Here is a 24,598-nt window from a genome sequence, read left to right on the forward strand (position 1 = left end):
TGTTATCCAGGTAAACATGCCTTACTATCACTGGCATGTTTTGGTCAGAGCAGTGGAAGGGATTGTCAATGTCATTCATGTCATGGAGGACCACCAAATATCCAAGGACAGAAAGTCAACTGTCATAACTTTGCGCTGAATAACCATAATAAATATGATGAGACACTGTATATTCCAATAATGTGTCAAGGTTGGTGGCCCAATTGAGCGGGATATTATGTGCTCACCAGCCGTATATTGTGCAGTACTATAAGTACACTGTTGTTTGCTAGTTGACAGTTGACAACTTGCTTTGTATGAATGATATACAGGCTTTGCCACCCAATTTTGTCTCCATCAGATCCTGAGCACAGGAGCAACAAGCCTTGCACATTGCCCTGCCAAAGCTAACCTGTACAGCAATATGAAAAGACTCTTTGCTTTGTGGAGCATGCCAGTGCATATGTAAACATCAGCAGGCAGAACAGTTCCAGATCCCCTAAGGATGAAACAGGTAACAGATCAGATATCTTGCACATGAGCAACTTTGGCAGCATTAAGTTGGACAGGCGCCAGATTCCACTTTCCCACAGCACTTTTTTTGGTGTTTGACCAGACCCGGACAGTACATGTAAGAAGATCTTCTGTCATAGTCTCATGAAGTCTTCCCTGGGGTAGGTCTTGCCTGTTAACCTCTTCATCCTCACCCAACAGTGCCTGAGATGCAAGACATGTTGGGGGTGTCAATGTGAGTATTGCAGTGGACAGACAATCATTGCTCTCCACAATAGGTTTGGGAATGGAGTCATCTAATAACTGAGGAAGACGAGAAGGGATTTTCATTGAAACTGAGCAGTGATGATCGGGATGTGCATAAGGAGACACAATTGAAGATCTTGGGACAGGATGACCCCTCCAAAGAATTGAATGTTTGGTGGACTTTTGGTTGAGGTCTGGAGTGGATACATGTAATATCCAGAAGGGGCAAACATCATGGTGTTGGTGCTTATCAGTTGGTGAGACTCTTGGTAGTATCTGCAGCAGCATCCATGGGGGAGCAAAGATATTTGTGGACCTGACTGTGTGAAGCAAACTAGTGTCCAGTCCATGTTGTTTCATCACCCTCTCTGACCATTCCCACATTGATGTTGGTATCAGAGCTACTTGGTGCTCTATGCCAATATCATGCTCAATCACTGCACTGATGGAGTGCATCAAAACCATATGAATCCATGGCAGCATCTGGCAAGGGATATTGCTTTCCGAAGTGAAGCGATGTCTGGATGCAAATGGGCCCTATGCAGGAAGATGAATGCAGACACAGTTACAGTGCTTGTTCCCACTTACCAACAAATCCCAATGAAGGCACAACCAGGTGCATAAGCACTCTTTCTCAGGTTTGATGGGAAGTATTGGCATGCAAGTGCATAAATGGAGCCATGCAGCAGATGTGGCTGAGAGAGGGAAATGATGGAGTTGAGCTTGAAGGCTGTGAAGTCCATCAAAAAAGCAAGACAGCTGGGCTGTCACAGGAATGGGCCAACAACTGTGCCATTTGGATGAATATGCCAGGAATTTCATTAGCAATTGTTGATGATTGATGGAAGGTTTAGTATCTGATATGACATGCATGACAAGAAAGTTGCACTATGTCACAAATCAACAGATAATTGATAAAAGTTGAACATAAATGCAGCACATACCCAAGTGTAAGTAACTGCAGCAAGATACCATTGTGCACTATGCAAGTGATGATGATGCACAGCAGGCAAGTGCTCCATATAATTCTCAAGCTGAGACCAATGTGTGAGGGATTCACACATATCTGTGATGCCTGCCAGTAGCAATGTGTCCAAATAGATAGATTGCTGAGCATGGTAGAGGTTGGATTTGTCCATGAGCTCCACCCATGAATGAGGAATATGTCCATAGAAAGCCTGGGAAACACATATTGGCAACATGGTAATCTTCACCAGAGGTTCAGTGCAAGACACAAAAGTCTGCTGCTGAGCTCCGAGATAGGTTGTACTTTCAGCACAAGTCCGTGTCAATATATGCAATATCCACTGCAAGGGGGACCAAATCTGATGAGCTGGGCTGACTACATGCATGCCTGCTCTGGAATCCCACATGATACTCCAGCCACTCCACCAAACTGGATCACAGATGGGAGAGAAGAGTAGACCCAAGACCGTCCAGACAATGGTATGCAGCATTCTGATCCAAAATCAGTCAAGCTCTTGATGGGGGAGTGGATAACCAACCACAATGCTTCCCCAGTCTTGCAAATAGGCTAGAGCCATGGCCATACACATTTCAATTTGTGGGGGCAGGCTGATTAATGATGTTTTACATCATATACAATGTACCAGAGCAACGCTGATGGGTTTCTCAAAGTCAATTATTTGTTTTGCAACAATTGACATAACAATGCAGTGAAAAAGGGAAGAAAGTAGTGGATGTACAATGTGTCACAAGACTAATAATAAGATATAACAAGGACCCTAATTTAGAGGGCACTGTGCACGAGCAAGGCAGTGAATGAACATGTGTGTGCAGCTGAATTCCATATGCTATATAGGTACAAAGGGCAACATGAGTTGACTGCTCTGAATGTTTGCAACTGTGAAGTCCCAGTTTTGGGGGACAAAAATTAGGCTATCAGCTCATGTACACACACAGGTCAATGCAGTATATAGCTGGCCATGAGAGAAGACATCAGTGTGACAGTCTAGTACTGTCTTATCAAGGGTGAGCCCTTGACAGCTATGAAAAGTGGTTGCATAAGCAAGACAAAGTGGCAGTTGTGTGCAAATCACTGTCCAGCTTGAATGTTGTGGTTGAAATGCAAAACAGATGCAGGGAATAAAGAAGAGCACTCTGCTCAGCTCACCATTAGGTGCTAGCAGTTGTACCTGAACAAAGCATTGATTGAGTTTTTCAAGAACTACTCTGGCATTCTTGACCAAGCCCTTTGCCATTGACAGGTTCCTCATGAGCAGGCAAATTGCCCCCACTTTGAATGTGAGGGCATGTGGAGGAATCCCTGGCATGGTGAGCATGTTTAAGTATTCAGGCATTCATTCTGCATTATCCAGATCCAGGGCTTCTCCATCTTTGATCGAGTCAAGGCTAGTGTAAACTACTGCAAAGGTTGTGAGTGTTCTTTTTTTTTTGCTTTGAGTCAGAAGACACACCTTCATCTGATTGCAGCAACTCCAATGTCTGTGCATTGAATGTATCCACCATTGCATTATGGGGGCTGAGAAATGCTTGAGTTAAACACTGGACAGGGTCTTGCAGAATGTGTGGTGGATACAAAAAGTCAAGGACCATGTCAAGGTTAGATACTGGTTGAAGTAGAGGGAGCCTGACTCATTCTCCAGAGGTGTCTTCTCCAATATAATCCACAAAGGCTGAAAATTCTGGGTCATCTCTATTGTGCACTAGTGCATGGAGGTGGCAAATCTTAAACATAGGCCAGAGTGGGCTGGAGAGAATAGAGGCTTGTAGGGCTGCTGTTTCACCTGTCCCCTTGACCACTGGTGCTAGCTGATGGAAGTCTCCAAGGCCAAGAAATGGAAGACCACCAAAAGGGACATCACAGCTTGTAATATGATGACAAACCATGTCAATAGCTTCCACTGTTGTTTTGTTGGCACCTGGCATCTCATCAAAAACAATTAAGCTGGCAGCATGAATAAGATCTGCCTGTCCAGAGGGTATTTGGATTTCAGAGAGAATACCAATGTGGTCCTAGTAGTAAAGATGAGAACACTGCAATTGTGAATGAAGAGAGACACAAATGTCTTTCACTGGAATGCAGAAGAGAGAATGCACTGTCTGGCCATGCTCATAAATAGTAGCTGCAATACCTGTTGATGCAACCACCAAAACAATGTGTCCATTGCTCCTGAGCCAGGCCAAGAGTGTATCCACCAAAAATGTCTTGCCTCATCCTGGTTTGCCTTCAAGAAAGTAGGGGCCAAATGCATGGTCTCAATGTCATGCTGTGAGTAGAGATGCATGAAGTTCATCATATACCACACATTGTTCTTCTGTCAGCCATGCATAGCCAATGCGAGCAGCCTCAGCCAACTGCAGCTCCTGACCTGCAAATGCAGCAAGTTCTTGGGTGAGCTCCACTGAGTGCCTTGCAGGCTGCAGGAGCCCATAATATGATAGATCCTTTCCCACATCAGCAAGAATATCTCCAATAGAAAGAAGAGCCTGGTTACATGCTGTGACAGGTTGTGGGAGGTGCTGAAGAAAATCAGCTGAGAGATCCACTCAAAATGTATCCCATAAGGGTGGAGCAGGATACCCTTCCAGAACCACACATGCAAAGAGAAAGTGTAGTTGTGCTGGAGTACAAAGATCTGCAACAGCCTCTTGCAAAGCATAGTATCCTTCATTATCATTATCAAAGAGGCCTTGGGCATGTGCTGCCTCCATGTATGAAGGATATCAAACACCATTCACCCAGTATAGCCCTTCATGGCTTTTTGCAGCCTTGTGTTGGAGTAAACACCAAAGGTAGAAGACATCCCCTGAAGATAGTGAGATGCTTTGCAAACAGGCATGGTGTTCTGTGGTTCTTCATTTGATCACTTTCTGTGGCATTCCTGGCTGCACTTCTTCAAGGAATGCACCAGGAGGGAGGTCTCCTTTCCATGCATCCAAGATATATCTCAAAAAGTATTCTGCATATAGCAAAGGGAGTAGGGCTGGATGGCATGGACGTGCAAAGTATTGAAGCAGTGTTGAGGCTGTTGACTGACCACCATGGTGTCAATATAATTGGCCATAGGTTTCTCCTTCTAGATGTACAGAGAGTTGTGTGATGCCAGGGATTTGTTTTGATATAGGAATGCCAAGAATTCTCCAAGAAGCCTCACAGGCTGAAAGGTATGGACCTTTAACACCCCCCCACAATAGGCAAGACATGCCAAAGTATCACATGTTACCCTCCCAAATAACCAATTATGTGTGACACCTTCAGACATCCAATGAGATGCAAAACCATGTTGACTATCAACCATACCAAAGTTAGCACCATGGCAATCACAAGTCAATCACTGAGAACTGACCAAAAAATGTGAAAGTCTATACTTAGGGAGGGGATGGAAAAATAGGTAGCATGTATCATCAAAGAGGACCATAACACCTAGTCACTGTACTAAGCTACTGTCTTTCTATAATCTTTGCAAAGATTGGCATCCATAAGGCCAGAAAACACATACCTACTTCCCCTAAAGTATGTGGTGTGATGTGCCAAGTGCCTGGTGTTGATAAACAGCAACTGGCCTGGACAAAGTGGGATCTGAATCCCTAGCTGAGGGAGGACCAAATAGGCAGTGGTGAAGTTGCCGAGGACAAACAGGATACTGTACTGATTGCCATCATCATTTGAATCAATATGGGGCACAGGGGCATGGCCCTCTCTGAAGGCCAGCATGTGCCAGGCACATTGTCAAAGCTGAGGTCTATCAGCCAAAGTATTAGCCAATGCTGGGTGAGAATAGGTCCAGTCCAGGATCCTGCTAAAGTGTTAGGAGTAACCCATCTAAAGCATGTCAAAGGACAAACCTCTTTCTCTCCTCATATACCTCAGGTTGATGACTATGCAACAACCTCATAGCCCTTTTGCCCACCACCATGTCCATAACCTCCAAAAGGACATCCATCCACCTCTTCACCAAAGGATTCTGGTTAACCAAATCTCTGCTAAAGGCAGGCACTGGGCTGGATCTTCTCCAAACACCCAAGTGGAGTCCAGGTACTGATGAGTGACTGAACTCTTCCTCCTGTCTTAGGTAAGACTTGGGAAGTTTCAAGTAGAAGTCTTTGGTGAGGTTGAGCAAGGTGTCCAGATGCTGAGATGGAACACCATCATGAACTCAAAAGAGAGGACAATCTAGTGTCACTCCCTTGGGTAGAGGCTGGGCTGGATTGACCCTGTACACCCAATCACCAGTCTCAGGAGCACAGGGAATGGGTGTAGGAAGGGGGTTGTGCAAGAAGGCAGCCGTGAGAGAATCCAAGATGGCTGCATTGCTGGAAGGACATCTGATGAACAGGTCTGGGTAGGAGGGAATAAGTTGAACATCTATCTGTCATGTGAGTATACAGGAGATGCAACCCAAAGTATAGCAAGACAAACCATTATCCCCCAAGCCCCTGGTCTGGCACCTCTCAAGCCAACCCATATAGCTGCACAATTTCATTGCATCACTCTTGTGCTTTCTCCTCTTGTTATGGGGCAAAGGTCTGTCTGGAGCATCCATATCAGGCACCAGAAGGGAAACATGGGCTGGGTCAGACATGCAGTCCATCCACAACACCCAGAAAACAACAGCAAAGCAAGGACAAACAAAACCATATAGAACAATGAACAGCCCAAAGAGCAGCAGTGAAAAGTTTTACAGGGGGAAGTGCCACCCTAGCACCCTGCCCCTGGAGCGGACTGCCTTGCTGGCCTCCCTCGTTACATTCTTTCTATAAGAAAGGCCTGGGGTCCCAGTGTTTCATATCTTGACAGGGCAGTAATAATGTGCATAGGAATGATACACTATCTTCCAACAGTAGCTGATACAGAACTATTGCAACTTATTCATAGCTAATTGATGTGCATGGAAACCATTTTCTGAGCTATGGACAGAGCTTAATGGGGCATGAAAGCTGTCAAACACTGGAAAGATCAGGGGTAGCTTAGTGACAAAACAAGGTGTATGTGCAGATCAAACACTTGCCTTGAACTCAATAAAGCTATCATCTGGTCAGTCCACTATGTTGCAAATACCTTCACTATCATGGATGGCTTCCCAATTGTAAGATACTTGAAATTGAAGGCAAAGGACCCCTTGCTTGTTGATGCTAATACTTACTGACTGGGCCATTGAAGCAGCCAGATTCATTGCCAGGATAGCTGATGCACAATATCTATGCACATGATTAATACAACAGCAGACAGCAGAAGTAATGAAAGTAAGTACTTGAACTTCATCATGTCTTCCTCCAGGGTATCAATCTCCAAAAATGTGACAACAGAGGGGTTGGTGTCACTTGATGAGTAGTGGACCTAGAACAGGGCAGGGTGAAGAGGCACAGCAAACAAGAGACATACTGAGCTCTTGGAGAATCCCATAGAGCATTCCCATTTGAAAGATATGCATGCCAAAGAACGACCGTCTTCCATTGGGGGGGCAGTGCTGAAGCTAATGTAGATGTAATCGGGATCACTGGAGCCACTGATTTTATGCAGGAGATCCACAAAGTGTTTACCCGGCATCACTGTACACATGATTCTGACAAAAGAGTGCTGAGTGCATGAGAAAAAGGATTTCGAGAGGCCACAGAGTGCCATGGACTCTGGGTACTCATCATACAGCACATGGGCATTGCTGTGCCACTCATATGTTGACAGGGCAGCTTGGGTGGAGCAACAGTCCTCACTGTCCACTTCATGACTATGTCACTAATAAATATGGGGTTAAGGGAGTGTGTGATCTGCTTACAGAGTTATCAGGAAACAATGACCGATGCCAGACCACTCAATTAAGGCAGCAGTCTGAGTACCCCAAGACTGAACATGAAGGCCTCCACTGCCAAAGACATCAAGAGCAGTCAAGAGGATGCTGAGCTGCACTGCAAAGATAGGTTTGCAGTCATCCTCAATCAATCCTTCCAACACTGTGGTTAAACAAATCATTGTAAACCCATGCATTGCTTGCATGAGTTGAGCAGGGAGCATGGGAATGAAATGGTGGAGGCACTGACAGAGTCTCCACCCCTCCACTGCAACTGTAAATTGCAGACCAGCACTATGACATGAAATACCAACCATCTGCCCAAAGAAAGGCTGAGTCTACTTAAGAGAAAGGATGGAAGGTGAGAACATACGGCATTCTTCCCAGCATGAGTGCAAAGTGCCTTCAACATAAGAGTGAGTGGAAGAACAGCACCAATTTCAATTTGGATGTGCTGAAACAATCCATATCAGCTACTGTTCTTTCTGGTACAAAGCAAGTAGCATACTGCTGCCATAAATTGAGGATGAAGAATGTGGAAATAGTTGATTGTATGCACTTGGTTTTGTGATTGTTCAAGATCAAGAGTTGCGATGCATCTGTGTCACATGCATACATCTTTAGACATGTGTACATCTTTAATGCATACCGCAAAACATGAACCACATTGTCAACCACAGGGATATCCTACACTGTATTGTCTGAGCTTGACATGGACGATTGGATCTCATGGGGTCTGACAAACTCTTCCTTTCTGCATCTGATAGCCTTGAGATGGAAAACTCTGGGAACAGCGCAGTACCTGCTGCCGATGGACTTAATTGCCACAGAGGAATCTTTGACTCTGGTGAGTGCACAAACAAAGGTGGGTGCATGTATGCATCACTGACAGATAAAAATGCCTATAGTTTGGTAATCAATCCACATTATACCATGAGAACATCAGAAATATTGTGCTGAATGTGCCCACATTGAAGGACTTTGAGAATGTCAATATGACAAGTTGGCTTATGAAGGTTGCCACTAGAGGACCCAAGGACACCAAGTTCTTCTTCCCAAATCTGCATGCATTATATCTTATCACCAATCAATCTGGGATGCCAGGTCTCATACTGTGCTTTACCCATGACTTGCTTTTCTCTCTATATCTCGATCTTGATTGCTGCAAAAGAAATACTGCATCATTGATGCACAACATGGAGGAGGGAATGATGAAGTTTCTGCAACATGTAGACACACTGCTCAAAGAGTTGTCGATCACTCATTGTGTGAAAGAATGGCACTGATCCACAATGAATGCGCTTCTGGAAGGTATTGATGGGTTAACCTGCTTGTCATGTCTGACAGTGGACTTGTGGGAGTTGTCAACAAATTTGTGGTGACTGCTCCATGGAAGAATCTTGATACACACACTTCATTTCATGGGCTGCTTGAGTGAAGAGGCAGTCACACGGAGGTGTAAAGTGCTCTCCAAAGAAGAAGTGTGCAGTAACTTGTGGATATTGCGCCTGACTACATTGATGTCTAATGCTACCATAGTTCTCAACAACATTCCTCTCAAAGTAGAAGAGTTTCACTTATGGGCAACTGTGACGCATCCAGAAGAACAAATGACAAGCCTGCTCTCTGCAAGTGTATTTTGTTGTGACAAGTTGAGATTGATTTACTTGATATTGATACCTGCTAAAGGGACAGAACCTGCAGCTACATTCAACTTCAGTAAACTGGCTATGATGGGCATGTACAAAGAATTGTGTTGTTTCAAACTGGATTATCAGTTTGAAGGTATAGTTATCAATGGTCCATGCGCACCTGAACAGTACTTTCTTCTGTGGTGCAGTGGTGTAACGGTTGACAATTCAGTGTGTACAGCAAGATATCTGCCTGCCATTTGGCCCAGACAAGATATTCAGTTCAATGAGGGTGTGATCCTGGAATCATGGAGAGAAGTTCGGTCACTCTGGTGCAAGGGTCTGTACTGAGCAGAGAGAAAAGGGTTACATGATGCATACAATGACACCAGTGTGAAGAATGGTTAGGTGACAATTGAATGAATCATTTCTGACATGCATATGTAGGGGGGAGAGATATTAATAACCCTAGTCTCAATATTGGGAGTAGTGTGAGAGGTATTTAACAAAGGAATGCAGAGAGGTGGTGATGGGCTGGGAAGGAGTGTACCATTCATATGACCAAAATCACATCCAAATTCAATTCACTGTATGGATCTATCAAATTGAACTAGTTCAATGGCCAGCATAAACAGAAAGAATACAGAGTTATGACACATGAAGGATGAACCATTCCAGGAGGTAGTATGACAGCAACAATGAACACATCCTAATATGGTCAGAGTGCTGTAAGCTCTATCACCAATGCTCTGACTGAAGGATGGTATCTTGCCCAAGGGCCCATATGGTCCTGTGACTGAGAATATACATGTGTCTAGCAGGTGGCTTTCTGGATGGGGGGCTGAGAAAATGAGCAGGAGAGGGAATGAACACTCATGGTGGCTCTGCAAGCTTGTGACTTTGCCTCTCGGTTCTTGGTGGCCTGAGAAGCATGAGCCTCATGAGCTGATGGAATATTCTCCACTCAGTATTGTCTAAGAGCAGAATCCCACATCAACCAGTCCCACAACTTCTCCAGGGCAGCGGATGATACAGTACATCAGGATTGTGCATCCGGGGCATCTTGGGATGAATTGTTCTGTTATATGCCATGTTTGCCAACATGAACAATCTAGAAAGTAGGGAGGGAACATACTTGCATAGCATTCAATGACGTGGCCACAAGGACATCTCAGTAATATGTGTTCTGTGGGTGCATTCTCATCTGATTGAAATCGGGTAGAACAGGTTGCCAGCCTTGAACAACAGGAGGGTCTGGGTCATAGTGCGGCCAGAGCTGGTATTCCCATGACAATCCACTTTTGTGTCTTCATAACTTTCTATGCAGATATGATAAGTCGATTGAAAAGGATGGGAGGGGAAATGCAGATCACACATACCAGGCAATACCACCATAGTCACCCAGCAATTGTGTGACCCACTTTGAGGCAGTATGGGTAGAGGTCCAGTTGGTCTTCTTTGACTTGTTTGGCTTTCTGGTCTTCAGTGTATGCTAATGGTTGGCCAGAGGGGGGGGTTAGGACTTTGTAGATAAGTTACAGTAGATAGAGGACTTGATGACTGCATACCTCTCCTTATCATTATTGCTTCCCATACAGAGAGCACCAGTTTGTGGTTTACTGGCAGTGAGTGAGGGAGCAGGCTTGGATGTGGATGAAGATGCAGCCAAGCAAGATGGGGAAAACACAGATGTTTGACTGCGAGTCTTGAATATAACATGTTAGTTCCAGAACATCAATTATGCAATAAAGAATGGACAAACTGGAAGGCAGTAAACAGGCCCTGGGGAATCTACAGGTGTACCAGTGATTCTGTTGATGTCCTCTTGTGCTTTGGATTGTGATGGTGTCTACAGAAGTTAGTCTAGTGCCTGTCCTCGCAGAACAGCAGCATGCCTGTTTGTGTGGTGTGCAAGGGTTATGTGTTACAATAATATCCCATGCCTGGTCTGCTATGTCAGTGTTGTTGTGATGTTTGCTTGCTTGAGAATCCCACCATTTGTCATGTGGAGTTGCACAGAAAGGTGATGCATGATCAGGTGAAGAATGCTGGGAAGAGACAATGTTTTTGCCATCTGCATTGTGCTCCATTTCAGAAGCATGTTCAGCAGGGGCAGAGACTCTGATTGAAACATCAAACAATATTGTCCGGATGCCTGGTGTCATCCCCTTACATGCGCAGACCATGACATATGCCATGCACTATGACAATAATTAGAGATGGGACATAGAGGTAGGAAAAAGGAGACAAACTGACTAATGGTATGGGGCTGGGTGGACAATGGAGCAGTATGCTATAGTTATCATCATCAGGCACTGTGGTGCCTAGATAAGCATTAACCACAGCAGTCGAATCCTAGAAACATCCACACTTCTGGGGTGATCATGAGGTTCCTGGTCTGCATGCTCAGGCTGCTGTGGCATGGGCAATGGATTGGTTAGCCTAGGCTTTGGGAGACTGTTTAACTCATAGAGTTCACTGGGTGTATAGTGACTGAATGATGTGAAGGGATTATAGCCAAGCATGGGCGGGGGACTGACCTGTATGTCAGGGCAGCCAACAAGGGAGTGTGAATGCATATATGCTGACCTTTTTGCCTCAATAGGTGTTGTGTGAGCTCCAAAAAGATCACAAATAGCAGTCTGCATATAGCAGAGTATCTATTTGGATGGGCTGTATGAGTCATGGATAGACATGAGCAAGAAACTGAAAGGTGACATTGACTGCTGAGGTGCAACCTGTGTAGCAAGTTTCCAATAGCTGGAGATGGGCAGATGCTTTTTGGGGATTGAACTATGATGACTAATTAATTTGGGTCAGGAAGATAAAGTGCACAACAAGACGAGACCCATGCCAAGACAATCAGGGTCTAGAGGAGTCTGGCGCGAACCTAGGGAGCGCTGTCCTCTTAGCGTTTCCGTACAGAGACAGTGAAGAGAGAAGGGAAGAAGACCCACCGGAGCTCGGGCCGAACTCGGTACCGCCGATCGTACATCGGCCCTCTTTGCGCCTTGTCCGCTTTCCAAGCTGGGCACACGGACTATATACATGCGAATGAGCCTGAAGAACGGGAAATTCATGTGTATTCCTCCTTTCCACTCCAATGGGTCTTCTCGGTCCCACTTTTCACATCATCTCACTATGATGGACCCATTCTGACAACAAAGAACGTTCTTCCCTGGCATTGGGATTGGTCTTGTTCATATCAACGTACACTATGTACATAGATGTACGCTATGATACACCAGTCACAGATCTTCACCCTCGTCAATAATCATCATCATCATCCTCAAATACCACATCATAGAAATCTCTCTTCGGTTTGCTGTACGGAACGCCAAACATGCCTCCCTGGTGCGAGGTGCTCTGAGTGTCCTCGGGAGGAGGGCCTTGTTCTTCCAGTTTATAGTATTCCTCTTCGGCTTTCTTGACTTTTACGTCTTCGTCGATGAATCCTTTGATGAAGAGTACCGGAGGACCGGACAGCAGGCGGGAGGCGATATCCCAGATGTCCCTGTGATACCGTCACGAATACGAAACGAAGGAAAAGAAGTGAAGCATACACGAGTTCGTAAGCAGCACATATCCCCTGGTCCTCCTCCCTCAGTCCCATGGCTACAGCAACCGTGTGCAACGGATGGAGATCCGACCACGTTCTCGCTGATGTACCATACAACACTTGCGTGTCCAGGACGAATGTCCGCCTGGGCGCGCCGGCAAACCCACCAGTCGGGGTTTGACCGACGAAAGGTTTTTTCTCGTCTTCGTTCTTGATCGGGTTCTTGAGTGGTAGCTCATGCTTCAGCGGGACGAACCTATTTGACTCTTCAGCAAAGTTCAGAAAGGGCGTAGAGGATGCATACAGTTCCTGCCCAAGCGGTGCAAACTTCTCCTCTTCGCCTTGTACCGGTGGGACAGAAGTCGCTGAGGTGTACCGCGAAGAGACAGAAGACGAGGGACGAGAAGACGGCGAACGGGAACGTGGACGAAACAGCTGTGAGCGGGAGCGATCTCGCTCGTTCTCGTATGGCTCTTGCTTCGTTGATACGCCCCGCGAGTATTCCCGGTTGGAGCGCTCGTCGTACCTGTCTGAGTAGATCGAAGATCCCCTGCTCTGCGTGCCGGGGACCAAAGTGGTGTCCCGTGACATCCGAGAGTCCGGCATAGGCGACGCGCTCCCGTAGCGGGACGATGGCGTCGTGCTAGGTTCGCGGGAGTCGTACCTGCTAGACGCGCGCGAGGCATCGGACGCGGTGCTGGAGCGACCCGGATCAGGCTTCATAGCTGTATTCCCTTTCTGCTGTATAGGTACGCGTTCCGGATAGCCGACTAGAGCGCCTATACCTTCCCAGTCATTGGAAGAGTTGAGGATCCCGTAATAGAGCCTCCAGTTGTTCTTCGTCGTCGCTGCTTGAGGGTACAGGTCTTGCAGGCCGAGATGGCAGAAAGCGCGCGAGAGGTTGTACACGTCGTGCGTGAGGAAGACTATGTCTGCGTTCGGATCGAGCGAGAGCAACAGCCGTCTTAAGTGATTGGCCAGTTGAGGGGCGGACACCCTGATCGTCTCCTTTTTCTTTTCGCCATAAGCGAGTTCTACTTCTTCTTTTCCGTACACCTAAAGACCCCATCAGCTAGGAAATACGTATCAATCCTGGGGTTGCCTCACAGGGCGCGGTGGCCGTCCAGGGTTGTTCAGCGCCCCATTCACGGAGAAGTGGATGATATCGTCGATCGACCTGCTGGGAAAGTCGACCACGCCCCACGCGGCGTCGAGGAGCAGGTCCTCCATATCTTCCGCAAGGACTCGGGGCTGGAAGAAGTTGAATTGGAGGACGACAATCTTCGGCTCGGTATGGGAGAACATAGCGGGGATGCCTAGTTCATGTGGTCTGAAGCCTCTGAAGTAGCTGGTGTAGAACACTCTAGGCCGAGTGAGACGCTTTCATCCAACGTGGGAGGAGCTAGTACCTCGCATGCTCAAATGCGGCCAGCTTGCGCGCGTTAGCGTTAGGCTCTGTATCCCACGAACCTCGGGCATTAGCCTGCCCGTGATGGTTCGCACGCCGTTCTTTCCCTTCTTTGAGCGCGACAGCTAGCTCGGCTTTTTCTCGGAAGTACATAGGGGAGAGGGAGAGGAACTCGTTCGCGTAGTGTTTTGAGGGAAGGAAGCCGATACTGCGCAGCTCGTTTGCCCGGAAGGAGGGTACGAGGGTCGCATAGTCTCCCTTGGGAAGGATACCTGCATATATGCGCGGGATCAGTGTTGGAGTGAGGGAGGGAGGGATGCGATAAGCCTTACCCAGGACGAGTTGAAGTCCCAGTGTAGGGGAGAAGAGCCGATCATGTCCAGGCTCGATACCAAATAGGATCTCTATAATCCGATCATCGTTCTCCATCCCAGACCAGGGTATCTGGAACGACGTCCTGGTCGATTTGTCGGTCCTGTCGGTCCACTCGGTCCGCCATTTGGGTTTGCTTGCAGAGAGGGCAGGTCAGTCAGCTTGCCTGGGTCGAGAGTACAATACACTGGCAGGGAAGACGTACCCACTTCCTGTCCATGGGTCGTACGCGCCTATTGAGTAGAAAGAAGGGATATCGCTCATGTTCATGGTACTGTGCACAAAGTGAGAGGTGGAAGAGAGGTATCAACAAAAGGGGTGCGGTCGTCGACGCATATACAGAACGCGACAACGCGCCGCCTTATTACCGCCGCCCAAAGAGCGCAACTGTTCTGGAGTGATGCCGAATTGCTGGAAGTTTCTTCGGGGGGTTGCGCTCAACGAGGGAACATCGTGGACGGGGATCACGGAACGAAGTAAAGAGCTTATATACCCAAATTCAAATTATGCTGTACTAACATCCTTTGTGCCAACTCATGTGACTACATCCAAAGTATCCCAATTAATGCGGCATATACATCACCTTTGGCATGCACGATTCCCTTATTGATCGTGTCTATGCGTGCTTCTATGAGACATCCACTACTTGTTTATCCCAGAATGAACTCTCAGGAATGTTGATCTTCCACTGATGATAAGACAGCATCACGTGATACCTTTGAAGCATTCCAGTGGTCCGATCACTCTCTTCAAACTGTGTCGCACAGTAACATACATACAAGTACGCTACCGTACCTGCAGGAGCGCAGCCTGTCGCTCACTGCCCCAAAGCGCCGCCCAATCTCCCGTATACAACCCAAATCTTAGACCACCGCCCCTTTCTTCTCCGACACGACCGCAACCCCAGTCTCAGCCTCAGCAGCAGCCTTCATCCCCCCGTCCGCCCCCGTCCATGCCTGGAACGCGTCCGCCACCCAGCCCGGCATCCACTCGAGCGCCGGTACACACCTGGCATAGAACGGCATCCACCTCTCCCCATTCTCCCTTTCGTCTAGGGAACGGATGATCTCTTTGACGATGGTGTGGGGTGCGAGGGGTGGAGCGAGGAAGTCACGTAGTTTGTTCGGGGGGAGCTGGAGGGAGGAGAATAGCGGTGTGTGGACTTGTCCGGGGACGAGAAGGGTCGTTCGTACTCCAGGAGCGGAGTAGACGGTCAGCAGTTCGCGTCGGAGCGTACGGTGTAAAGCGACCAGCGCGGCTTTCGTACTGCAGTATGCGCCGAGGTGGGCAACACCCTGCTGTCCGAGCACGGAGGATATCGTAATTACATGCCCTGCGTTTTCTGCCACCAGGTGAGGGAGGAACGCTCGTAGGATGTAAATGTGCGAGAGGGTGTTGACTGCGAAGGTTCGGGAGAGGGCAGTGGGGGTTACAGAGAGCAGCGTCGAAGGAGTAACGATAGCCGCGTTGTTGATCAGCACTGTTGGGTTGCCGACTTCCTTTTTTATCCGGGCGGCGACAGCGTCCACCGCTTCGGGATCAGATACATCGCATTTATAATAATAGATGTTATCTTCCCAGTCCAGTCAGTATGGCTCAAAAAAGGAAGAGGAGGGGGACGTACAGTTCTCGCTCTCCAGCTTGTCCTTGAGATCGAGGACGACAACGATGACGTTGCGCACTGCGAGGGTGTTTGCGAGTAGCAGACCAATGCCAGACGCCCCACCTGTTATGAGCACGATTTGCTCGCCCCAGTCAAGCCGCGCGGGTTTGAAGAGCCATGTCCCTCCCGACCTATGTACGCGGCCTGTGAAGGCTAGGAAGTCTATTCCGAGATGAGGGGAGACAGAGGAAGTAGAAAGTAAGAAGCAGGCATACGGTAGAGGCAGACAGCGCCAAGCCAGTAGACTGGCCACCTGAGAGTCGAGTCCTCCCAGCTCGACCCGCGAGCAAAGTTGAGGATGGGGATAAAGGCGAGGAAGAAAGGTGAGAAGAGGGTGTGGGAGAGAACGGTGATGACGAGGTCGAGGTTGAAGTCGTCGAATATCGGAGTCATCCCTTCTGGCGACATGGTGCTATGTAGAGGGGGGAAGTGAGAGCCACCGGGGCGTTGGAGTGTTGTTGAGAGAGGTGGGAGGGTATAAGTACTTTGTTCTGGATGGTTACTATAGCGTTGTTATGCTGATTATCACGTGCAGTTCACACAGCCACTAAAGCGATGATTGACTGCGTTGTATGTGCGTGTGTGGCATGCACTTCCACCTCCTCTCTCTTTCGACCTCTCCTTTCCATTCACGATGAATCGTATATTCGGCTCTACAGCAAAGAAGCCAAGGCCAAATCTGCAGGATGCGATTGCTTCTACCGACGCGCGGATTGGCACTATCGAAGTCAAGATCCATAAGCTGGATACGGAGCTGGCGCGGTATAAAGACCAGATGTCGCGAATGCGTGACGGGCCTGGAAAGGTGCGTCCTCTGCTTTTCCACAGCTTCATGGTCGTTGAGTTGGCTCACGTGGGGACGCAGCGCTCGGTACAGCAGCGCGCTCTGGCGGTCTTGAAGCAGAAAAAGATGTATGAAGGCCAACTGGATCAGCTGACACAGCAGACGTTCAACATGGAAAGCGCGGCTATCGCTACTGATAACCTGAGGAATACGATGGCTACTGTAGACGCTATGCGGAATGCGAATAAGGAGCTGAGGAAGCAGTATGGAAGGTTGGATGTTGATAAGATTGATGTGGGTAGTTCGTCCTTCGTTCTCTTTATCTTGGTTCTCCCCTTTCTGGGTGGTCCCCCGCTCCGTTTCTCTCGGCTTAATGTGTTGTTGCTCGGTATGGGATTCAGATCTGATACACTTACCAGGCAATGCACGACGAGCTGTCCGATCTCCTAGAACAAGCAAACGAGATCCAAGAAACGATGGGTCGGTCATATGGTGTCCCCGAAGAGCTTGACGAAGCGGACCTGGAGGCGGAACTGGATGCGTTAAGTCAGGAGGTGGAAGAGGAAGCAACACCGAGTTATTTGCAGGACACGCTCGTTCAGCCGGACTTTGTGGATGAGGCACCTGTGGAGGCTCAGCCGAATCAGGCAGAGGCTGTTAAGGCGACATAATGTTTTCTTTCATGGAAGGATGTGGGGTGGATGTGGGATTGATATGCACGGGGATAATGCACGAGAGCGGATTTTCGATGACACATGATGTACGATGTGTAGTACTATTAGATGAAACGGATATTTTGTTGTATGCTCCATCCACCATGAGCGCTTAGGTGGAGACGTCCCTACGAAGGCGCGCGACCACGACGTTCTCCAACGCGTACCACACGGACGACGACGACGACGAGGACAATATTTCCTCTCAGTGTTGTACTATATTACGACGCGTTATCTGATCTATTGTGTCGCAGGCGTGGTCTGTTAGGTGCCATTGTGCCAGTGTACGTCGCATGACCTCGACAACGCGTCCTTGATCATTTGGCAAGATGATGAACCTCGAGCTACTCAGTACGCCTCCTCATCTCACTCCCATTCCTCTCTTCTAACCCAACGCATCCTAGGTCCCCTAGCGCAAGAATACCCGGACAAGATCACCCATTTCCTCGACTCCTCCGCCTCCGTAGCTCAGTTCTCGCCGAATGGACAGCTCTTGGCGGCGGGGAGGGATGACGGGACAGTTGAGGTGTGGGACTTGCATACCTATAGGGTTATGAGGAGGTTGGAGGGGCATGTGAAGGGTGTCGTCTCTGTCTCGTGCGTCTTACAGCTGCTGGACGCTGCGCCTTCCACGACATCTGGCGCAGGATGAGGATGATGCTGACTGACCACCCGCAGCTGGAGTAGGAATTCCCGCTATCTACTTACGTCGTCAAGAGACTTCACATGCGCAGTATGGGACCTCGCCGTCCCCTCACGCACCGGGTGCAAGCGCGACACAGTATGGTTTGAGTCCCCCCTCACTGGAGCCGTCTTCCACCCCCGTACATCGTGCGCCTACCGTTCTTCACACCTGCCTAGCTCATACATATTTGCGTTTTGGTAGACACGTCATCCTCGCCACGGTGACGACAAACGAATGCGTTCTTGTTGATCTGCGTAAGTCTAGACTGGCAGGCAGGTGGTACCTCTACGACGCGGAAGAAGAGTACTCCAGGTCTACTGGGGTAACAACCGCTCGCTTTACCCCCGATGGGCAGTATGTATGGGCAGGCACAGCAGCCGGTGGACTGATGATATTCGATGTTGCGAGCAAACAGGTGAGTGAGGCGTAGCACGAGTGCGCGGGGGCTGATTGAGGTCGGGTTGTGGTAGTTGATCTTGAGCTGCTCGTTGGAGACGAAGGCGGCGATGCGTCTGCTCGAGGTGGACCCGACAGGAAGGTCCGTCCATCGCTATGCCAAACCCGGCAGACAGGATTACTCTTGTGCTGATGCGCGACAGGTACTTTGGCGCTATCTTCACAGACCGCACTGTACGCGTGTGCAGCGTCACCCTTCCCGACTTCTCACATCCTCCCGCCTCTACTCCTCCTGCGCCTGATTCCCCTGCACCTATTCAACCGAACGGTCACACACCCTCCATAACCCTCACCTCTGCTGCCTCTCCCATCCCTGCAATCTCGCCTCTTCCTGCAGAAGGAGAAGAAGACGAGCCGGGCGTAGCGATCGAGCATACTTATTCGGACCAGATTGGGCGTTCGGCATGGACGGGCTTGAGCTGGAGTCCGGATGGAGAGTGCTTACTGGCGGGGAGCGCTGACAAGGGGAGTCATAAGCTGTTTATCTGGTACAGGAGTGGAAGGGGAGGACTGGCGAAGGTGTTGGAGGATAGGGGAGTGGGCGTCGAGGATGTTGCGGTGCGTTACTCGCTGTTTCTGCCTGTCACAAACGCTGATGTGCCCGAGAACAGTGGCATCCCTACCTCCCGCTCATAGCTAGTGTGTCCAATAACGGGCGGATCAACCTCTGGAGTGCGTTGCGAAAGGAGAACTGGAGCGCGTTTGCCCCTGCCTTTGAGGAGCTTGAAGAGAATATCGATTATGAGGAGAGGGAGGACGAGTTTGATATCGTACGTTCCTCCGCTTTCCTCCCCTTATTTCTATTCTCCCTCTCCCTCTACCCGTAACAACCTGTTTCCTCTCCCATGTCGTTCATGAATAGAGCTAACGGCCTCTTGTGTTCAGGAAGACGAAGATGAGATTCGCAGGCGTAAGCGGGCGATTGAGGAGATGGACGTGGACATCGGCGGAACCCCGCCCCCGCCGAGACGGGCCAAAATCAGGGTGGATAGGCAGCATCTTGCACCGATGCCATTCCACGAGGGTGTTGGGGTCAACGGTGTGGACACTGTGGATGCAGAGGATGAGGGAATAGATGTGGATGGTGGGATTGAGGAGAGCGAGAGTGAGGACGATCCGGACTTCTTCCCTCCTGTGGAGCTGGAGGATTGAACTTGCGCCATGTGGCTGTATATGGTGAAACTGTACCATTCCATGTAATCGTGTTTCCTTGGATTCTGATGCCTAACATCAATGGGTCATGGTGATCAGCATCAACATTAATGGTGTTACAGCGGTACAACAACAGATTAATTAGTGGTGCGTGAAAAAAAACGAGTGTCGTCGTAAGTGTCCCAAGCCCGTGAGTGGAGTACCCAGCACCCACTCATGTGCAAGCCCATGATATGTAGTCCTTAAAATCTGAAATAATCATGAAGATCGTGTTGAGAGGCGTTGTGTTGTCGTGCAACTCATATCTGGTCGTTCTGCAGATGCTAATCGTGGCAGCGCGCCCAGATACCCGCTTCCTACATGAACGAGCAACATCAGAAGTGAGCGAATGTCCTAAGTCCGTCGAAGTCCTTCAGGATGCTCTCGAGCTCGGGGTCCAACGCGGGTTGGTCGGCGAGGACCTCAGGGAACGGCGTGGGAGAGTTAGAGGGGCTGGAAGCCTGAGTAAGAGGAGTGGAGTGGACCGTATAGTGGTCGGGGGACATGGTGGAGATGGTCATTGGCATGTCCCAGTTGGTGTAGTAGGGCTGCTTATCCGGCATCGACGTCGGTGTGATCCATGCAGCCCATGGCACAGCACTATCCACCGCGGTGGCGGAGCCGTAAGCCGAGAAGGTTGGCACACTCGAGCTCCGCTCGATGTACAAGTTGTACACTGTGTTCTCAGGATAGGGAACTGAACCCATCGAACCCGAGTAGTCCGCGTAGGGAAGGGCGCCATCGTACATTTCTTGCAGGTCTAGCTGGGCCATGCATGAGGCAATCGGGGCGGAGAAACTTGGAATCGGGGGCACCGAGGGAATGACCATGGGCGCCTTGTAGAAAACCATGGCGGAGTTAGTCTCGACGGTAAGAGAGGGACGACGACTGCCAGGCGGTGCACGGAGAACGAGCTGTCCCGCCATCAGAGCGACTTCGTGGCTTGGTGAGAGCTCGCGAGCCTGTGGGGAAAACCAGGAGCGATGCGCCTTAGCCGGGCGCCGGAAGATGATGTTGTCAAAATCCTGCCAAATGAGTCAGAAGGTTGTTGGGCAGGGTATGCGAAGCAACTCACATCGACCTCAACCTCTGTCGGGGCAGGAACGACGGGCAAGGTACCGCGAGGACGTTTGTTCAGGACAACGACGACATTATGGGCATGGAGCCAATGCTGCTGAAGGAGCGTCTTCCGCGTAGTATCACTTGGAAATATTTCAGCATGTGTGAGGAACGGTGAAGCTGCTTGAACTTACAATGTGCAGTGGGGAGAGGTGCAATGCCACGGGCGCTGCCTAAGATGTGCGGAGCGGTAGTGCCGGGCGTAGGTGGAACCGCAGGAGAGAGGTTGCATGTTCTTGCACTCGGGGTGAGGACAGAGGTACTTGACCCTGAAAGGCTGAGGAGAATGTCAGGCTCGACCCACTGAAAGGAGGGAGGGATAGCGTACAGTAGAGCCAGCTACTTGCCGCGACTTCTGATTAGAACGGTGGGAAGGCATTGCAGACCGGTGCAATAATGGGAGAGAGTGCGTGGACTTGGGCCGTAGGACGATGGCGGGGAACAACTTCTGTCGAATTACAGGACGAGGCAGGAGGAGGAGGGCGGAATGAGGACATCAGGCCTTCAACAGCCAGGGTTTTATGGACTGGTGGGCTGAGGCGGTCCATTGTAGAACCAGCCAGACATCATCGGCTGTATGCGGTAAGCGCCTGCGTACGAAGCAGCGGCTTCAGCAGGTAAGGGTGCCACGAGACCACACGATTTCACGCCGACGAGACAGCCTGCGCCGGTCCCGACGAGAGAAGGTTGTCATGTCGATACGGCGGTGGTGTACGCAGATGGAAGAGGGAGGGAGCGCTTCCCCCGCACGTCCACGAGGCACTGCTGCAGACTACCAGGCCAAGCGTACTGTCAGGCGGCTCTCAATTATCAGCGTGGAGGAGAAACGATTCGACATACATTGATTAATTGTTCGTGGCCCAGTTGCAAATGCCGCTCTAAGGCCGCAACAGAGTGAGTCGGCACTGCCACCCGTTCCCGACCCCACGCATCGCTTTCCGAGGGTCGACCACCGCCTCCGAGCCTGTCCGCTTTCCCGGTGGTTAGCAACGAGGGCCTGCCCACGTTGCCAAACACTTCCCCGCGCCGAGACACGAGGACCGGGCGTGTCGTGTTTGTAAGGACGTAAGGAGAGAAGCAGCGGCCGCACCGAGAGTCTGGACAGCCGGATTTGCGCCAGTGATCACTGTGAAGCAGCAGCACCGCTGGCGCCGTGTCGACAATACTATCATCCAGCTTCTTGCACCCCTACATCGGGTTCCTATTAGCAACGATAGCAGGAGTTGTTTTAGCTGTGTTTCGAGTGTTGTTGTGTTCGACGCAACACGAAAGCAATAGGGCTATAGACCACCTGGAGATGGGTAATCTAAGCCGGGACGCACCGATAAGGATGAGCTTCTAGCTCTCAGCTCCTATCTTCAGAAGCACAGATAATTAGGCCATCGAACCATCCAGCCGCGAAATAAGCGGTTTCAGACATTAACCACATCATGAAGAACACGCTTCTCGGCGGCCAGAGCGTAGTTGAAGCCGTCAATATGCTGTCGGAGTTCGCAGCTGAGTGAATACAGCATGAAGCCCTTGATCGACAAAAATGCTGGATTGAACGGCAGAAGTGATGAGAGAGAAGAGTGGATCCAGTGCCATTCTGGGTGAGGAGGCAGGAGGACGAAGACACAACCAACCTGCGGCGTCGACGCCAGGTCCTGCTTCCGGTCCCTTACTCAGCTCCATACAAGCGCCGACCCTCTCAACATTACTTGTTCATGTCGACAAAGCCAGAAGAAGGAAATGACCGGTCAAACAAGGCAAAAAGCAAGAAGAAGTGAAAAGGAAGACCCTTGCCGCAGAGATTCCTGAACGGCAACGGACCGAGCACCGCCCCTCGTTGCTATGCAACACACGGACATAAGAGAAACACAAGGTTCCGCCGTCTGGACGTGTCGTAAGAGGATCGTGGTGCCAGATTCAAAGGAACGCTTTGTTTGAGTCGCAGGTGAGAGATTTTCACGTCATGTTGTCTCGACCACACGGTTATCGGCAAGCTTCACCACCGAAGGCTTGGATGAGACCACGTCAACAAGACCATCCCGATTGATCAATGACGCAATCACGAGAATCGATCTGCTCACCGCCATCCACGCGCACAGAAGGCATGATCTATGGTGGGCATTGAGTATTGGTGTCTGACGCTGGTGGTGTCGCTCCTCCCATCCAAGCCAAGTTTCTTTCATCATCACCATCCTCCCACCTCGGGTAGATTCCAGTGGATTCTATTATCTTCGGGCCTCAACAACGTACCTGTGCAATTGTTGGTCGTACAATTCCGGCTCAGGAGGTGATCAATGTGAGAATTTACGTTATGATTGAACCCTGAAATCAGGATCTCGAGAAGCAGCTCCGGAAATAAGACGTCACTAGCTGTGTTAGCATCGCATCTTCCCCAAAGCAGTGTACGAGGGTTCAGACCCTTCGCTGCAAGTTTGGGCGCTTTCGTTCACTATCGGCGCTCTCCTACATCGCACGCTTTGTAACCTATGAACAGAGGCGTCAGACACAACAATATGAGCATTAATCAGACAATTTATTATACGTTCCTTCCGGATTCTGGAGAAGCAAGGGCTACACTGACGCTGCTTTTCTTCACGTTCTCGTCCAACTTGTCTGGAGATCCAACATCCTGTGCGACCTCATCTCCCCCAGCTAGTTCGATATCTGTCTCCCGCAACCGAGGCGGCCTCCACATTCGGCTAGTCGGCTGCCCAGACCCCCTGTTTAACACAGGCAGTCGAGGGGAGGTGTCCACCGTTAAAGCGGTTGATGGTGATTCGCCTGGCGATGTTCTTTCCAAATATGTATCGAACCCCGGGATAATGACAGCTGGCGGATACTGGTTAACGATCCTGGACAATTTGGAGAGGTGGGGAATAATGCTTTCTCCGAATTGTAAGATTGCCTCCTGCATGAGTGTACTTTTATCCACATCGACCCGTAGGACCATGTACCCATATTCTTCCAGCAGTCCTATCCAACCACTTGCGAGCACAACACGCAACCAATAGCGCTGTTGAGTCGTGCCAACGCGCATTGCCCATACGAGCAGAGTGGTAATTTCCGCAGCTCGTGGATCCTGATTTTCCCTAGCAGCGCGTATAAAACTGAGAACAGACGGTTTCTTCAGCAGCAAACGCAAGTCGGTCCTCGGTACAAGGTTGATGGGGCCAGATAAAAGTCTGCCGACAAGTTGTTTGACGATGTCAGACTGTAGGTCAAATATCTGCAGAGCGGCCAGGAAAGTCTCCGCATCGAAGTTCGACATGTCCGAATATAACATGGTAGTTGCGCAGCTTTCTGCCACTTTGATGTCCAGCGCGTAATTTGCCATCAAATACTCTCGCTTTGGGAGTGGCCCGGTGCGGAGAGGGTGGAGCAACTTCTTCTCTTCGAAGAAGCGTCGAAGGTGTTGCATGAGAGTGTAGGCGTGGTCATGCTCTGTGTATCGGAATCTAGTATCCGTTGGTCGCAGGCTTGATACGTTGTGCAAAGCATAAGACATCAATGCGACGCGA

At 49.6% G+C, this 24,598-nt stretch overlaps 8 protein-coding genes across 8 annotated transcripts; 2 read left to right on the plus strand and 6 right to left on the minus strand.

Annotated features, from left to right (window-relative positions):
* Positions 1-3,354: 3,354 nt before the first annotated feature.
* Positions 3,355-3,933, minus strand: DACRYDRAFT_59008 (uncharacterized protein; the record flags this gene model as incomplete). The annotated part of the gene is made up of 2 exons (XM_040775532.1): positions 3,355-3,735; positions 3,796-3,933. Coding segments are annotated over 2 exons (519 nt in total), but the record flags the coding sequence as incomplete, so codon positions are not given.
* A 1,297-nt stretch (positions 3,934-5,230) lies between these two features.
* Positions 5,231-5,446, minus strand: DACRYDRAFT_42507 (uncharacterized protein; the record flags this gene model as incomplete). The annotated part of the gene is made up of 1 exon (XM_040774520.1): positions 5,231-5,446. A coding segment is annotated over one exon (216 nt), but the record flags the coding sequence as incomplete, so codon positions are not given.
* A 1,197-nt stretch (positions 5,447-6,643) lies between these two features.
* On the minus strand, positions 6,644-7,732 carry DACRYDRAFT_18532 (uncharacterized protein; the record flags this gene model as incomplete). The annotated part of the gene is made up of 5 exons (XM_040771365.1): positions 6,644-6,670; positions 6,867-6,921; positions 6,975-7,060; positions 7,106-7,448; positions 7,497-7,732. 5 exons carry the CDS (start codon positions 7,730-7,732, stop codon positions 6,644-6,646), a joined length of 747 nt encoding a protein of 248 aa, XP_040624441.1.
* Positions 7,733-12,348: 4,616 nt separating this feature from the next.
* On the minus strand, positions 12,349-14,061 carry DACRYDRAFT_119226 (uncharacterized protein). Its single transcript, XM_040770747.1, has 4 exons — positions 13,806-14,061; positions 13,003-13,754; positions 12,703-12,954; positions 12,349-12,653 (listed from the first exon to the last, which is right to left on the minus strand). Exons 1-4 carry the CDS (start codon positions 14,001-14,003, stop codon positions 12,407-12,409), a joined length of 1,449 nt encoding a protein of 482 aa, XP_040624442.1. The 5' UTR covers positions 14,004-14,061; the 3' UTR covers positions 12,349-12,406.
* A 1,110-nt stretch (positions 14,062-15,171) lies between these two features.
* Positions 15,172-16,575, minus strand: DACRYDRAFT_24944 (NADP-binding protein). The gene is made up of 3 exons (XM_040773927.1): positions 16,357-16,575; positions 16,103-16,303; positions 15,172-16,051 (listed from the first exon to the last, which is right to left on the minus strand). Exons 1-3 carry the CDS (start codon positions 16,547-16,549, stop codon positions 15,342-15,344), a joined length of 1,104 nt encoding a protein of 367 aa, XP_040624443.1. The 5' UTR covers positions 16,550-16,575; the 3' UTR covers positions 15,172-15,341.
* A 200-nt stretch (positions 16,576-16,775) lies between these two features.
* DACRYDRAFT_84508 (uncharacterized protein) lies at positions 16,776-17,645 on the plus strand (the record flags this gene model as incomplete). The annotated part of the gene is made up of 3 exons (XM_040776684.1): positions 16,776-16,946; positions 17,007-17,219; positions 17,345-17,645. The coding sequence occupies 3 exons, from the start codon at positions 16,776-16,778 to the stop codon at positions 17,594-17,596; spliced, it is 636 nt and encodes a 211-aa protein (XP_040624444.1). The 3' UTR covers positions 17,597-17,645.
* Positions 17,646-17,799: 154 nt separating this feature from the next.
* Positions 17,800-19,931, plus strand: DACRYDRAFT_119229 (WD40 repeat-like protein; the record flags this gene model as incomplete). Its single annotated transcript, XM_040770748.1, has 8 exons — positions 17,800-17,989; positions 18,043-18,235; positions 18,317-18,469; positions 18,525-18,738; positions 18,794-18,861; positions 18,923-19,337; positions 19,391-19,549; positions 19,665-19,931. Exons 1-8 carry the CDS (start codon positions 17,968-17,970, stop codon positions 19,929-19,931), a joined length of 1,491 nt encoding a protein of 496 aa, XP_040624445.1. The 5' UTR covers positions 17,800-17,967.
* A 206-nt stretch (positions 19,932-20,137) lies between these two features.
* On the minus strand, positions 20,138-22,129 carry DACRYDRAFT_24946 (uncharacterized protein). Its single transcript, XM_040773928.1, has 5 exons — positions 21,930-22,129; positions 21,418-21,878; positions 21,224-21,366; positions 21,046-21,172; positions 20,138-20,995 (listed from the first exon to the last, which is right to left on the minus strand). The coding sequence occupies exons 2-5, from the start codon at positions 21,466-21,468 to the stop codon at positions 20,306-20,308; spliced, it is 1,011 nt and encodes a 336-aa protein (XP_040624446.1). The 5' UTR covers positions 21,469-21,878; positions 21,930-22,129; the 3' UTR covers positions 20,138-20,305.
* Positions 22,130-24,598: the final 2,469 nt, after the last annotated feature.

The sequence above is a fragment of the Dacryopinax primogenitus genome (genome assembly GCF_000292625.1).
Source record: "Dacryopinax primogenitus strain DJM-731 SS1 chromosome Unknown DACRYscaffold_22, whole genome shotgun sequence".
Lineage (NCBI taxonomy): Eukaryota > Fungi > Basidiomycota > Dacrymycetes > Dacrymycetales > Dacrymycetaceae > Dacryopinax > Dacryopinax primogenitus.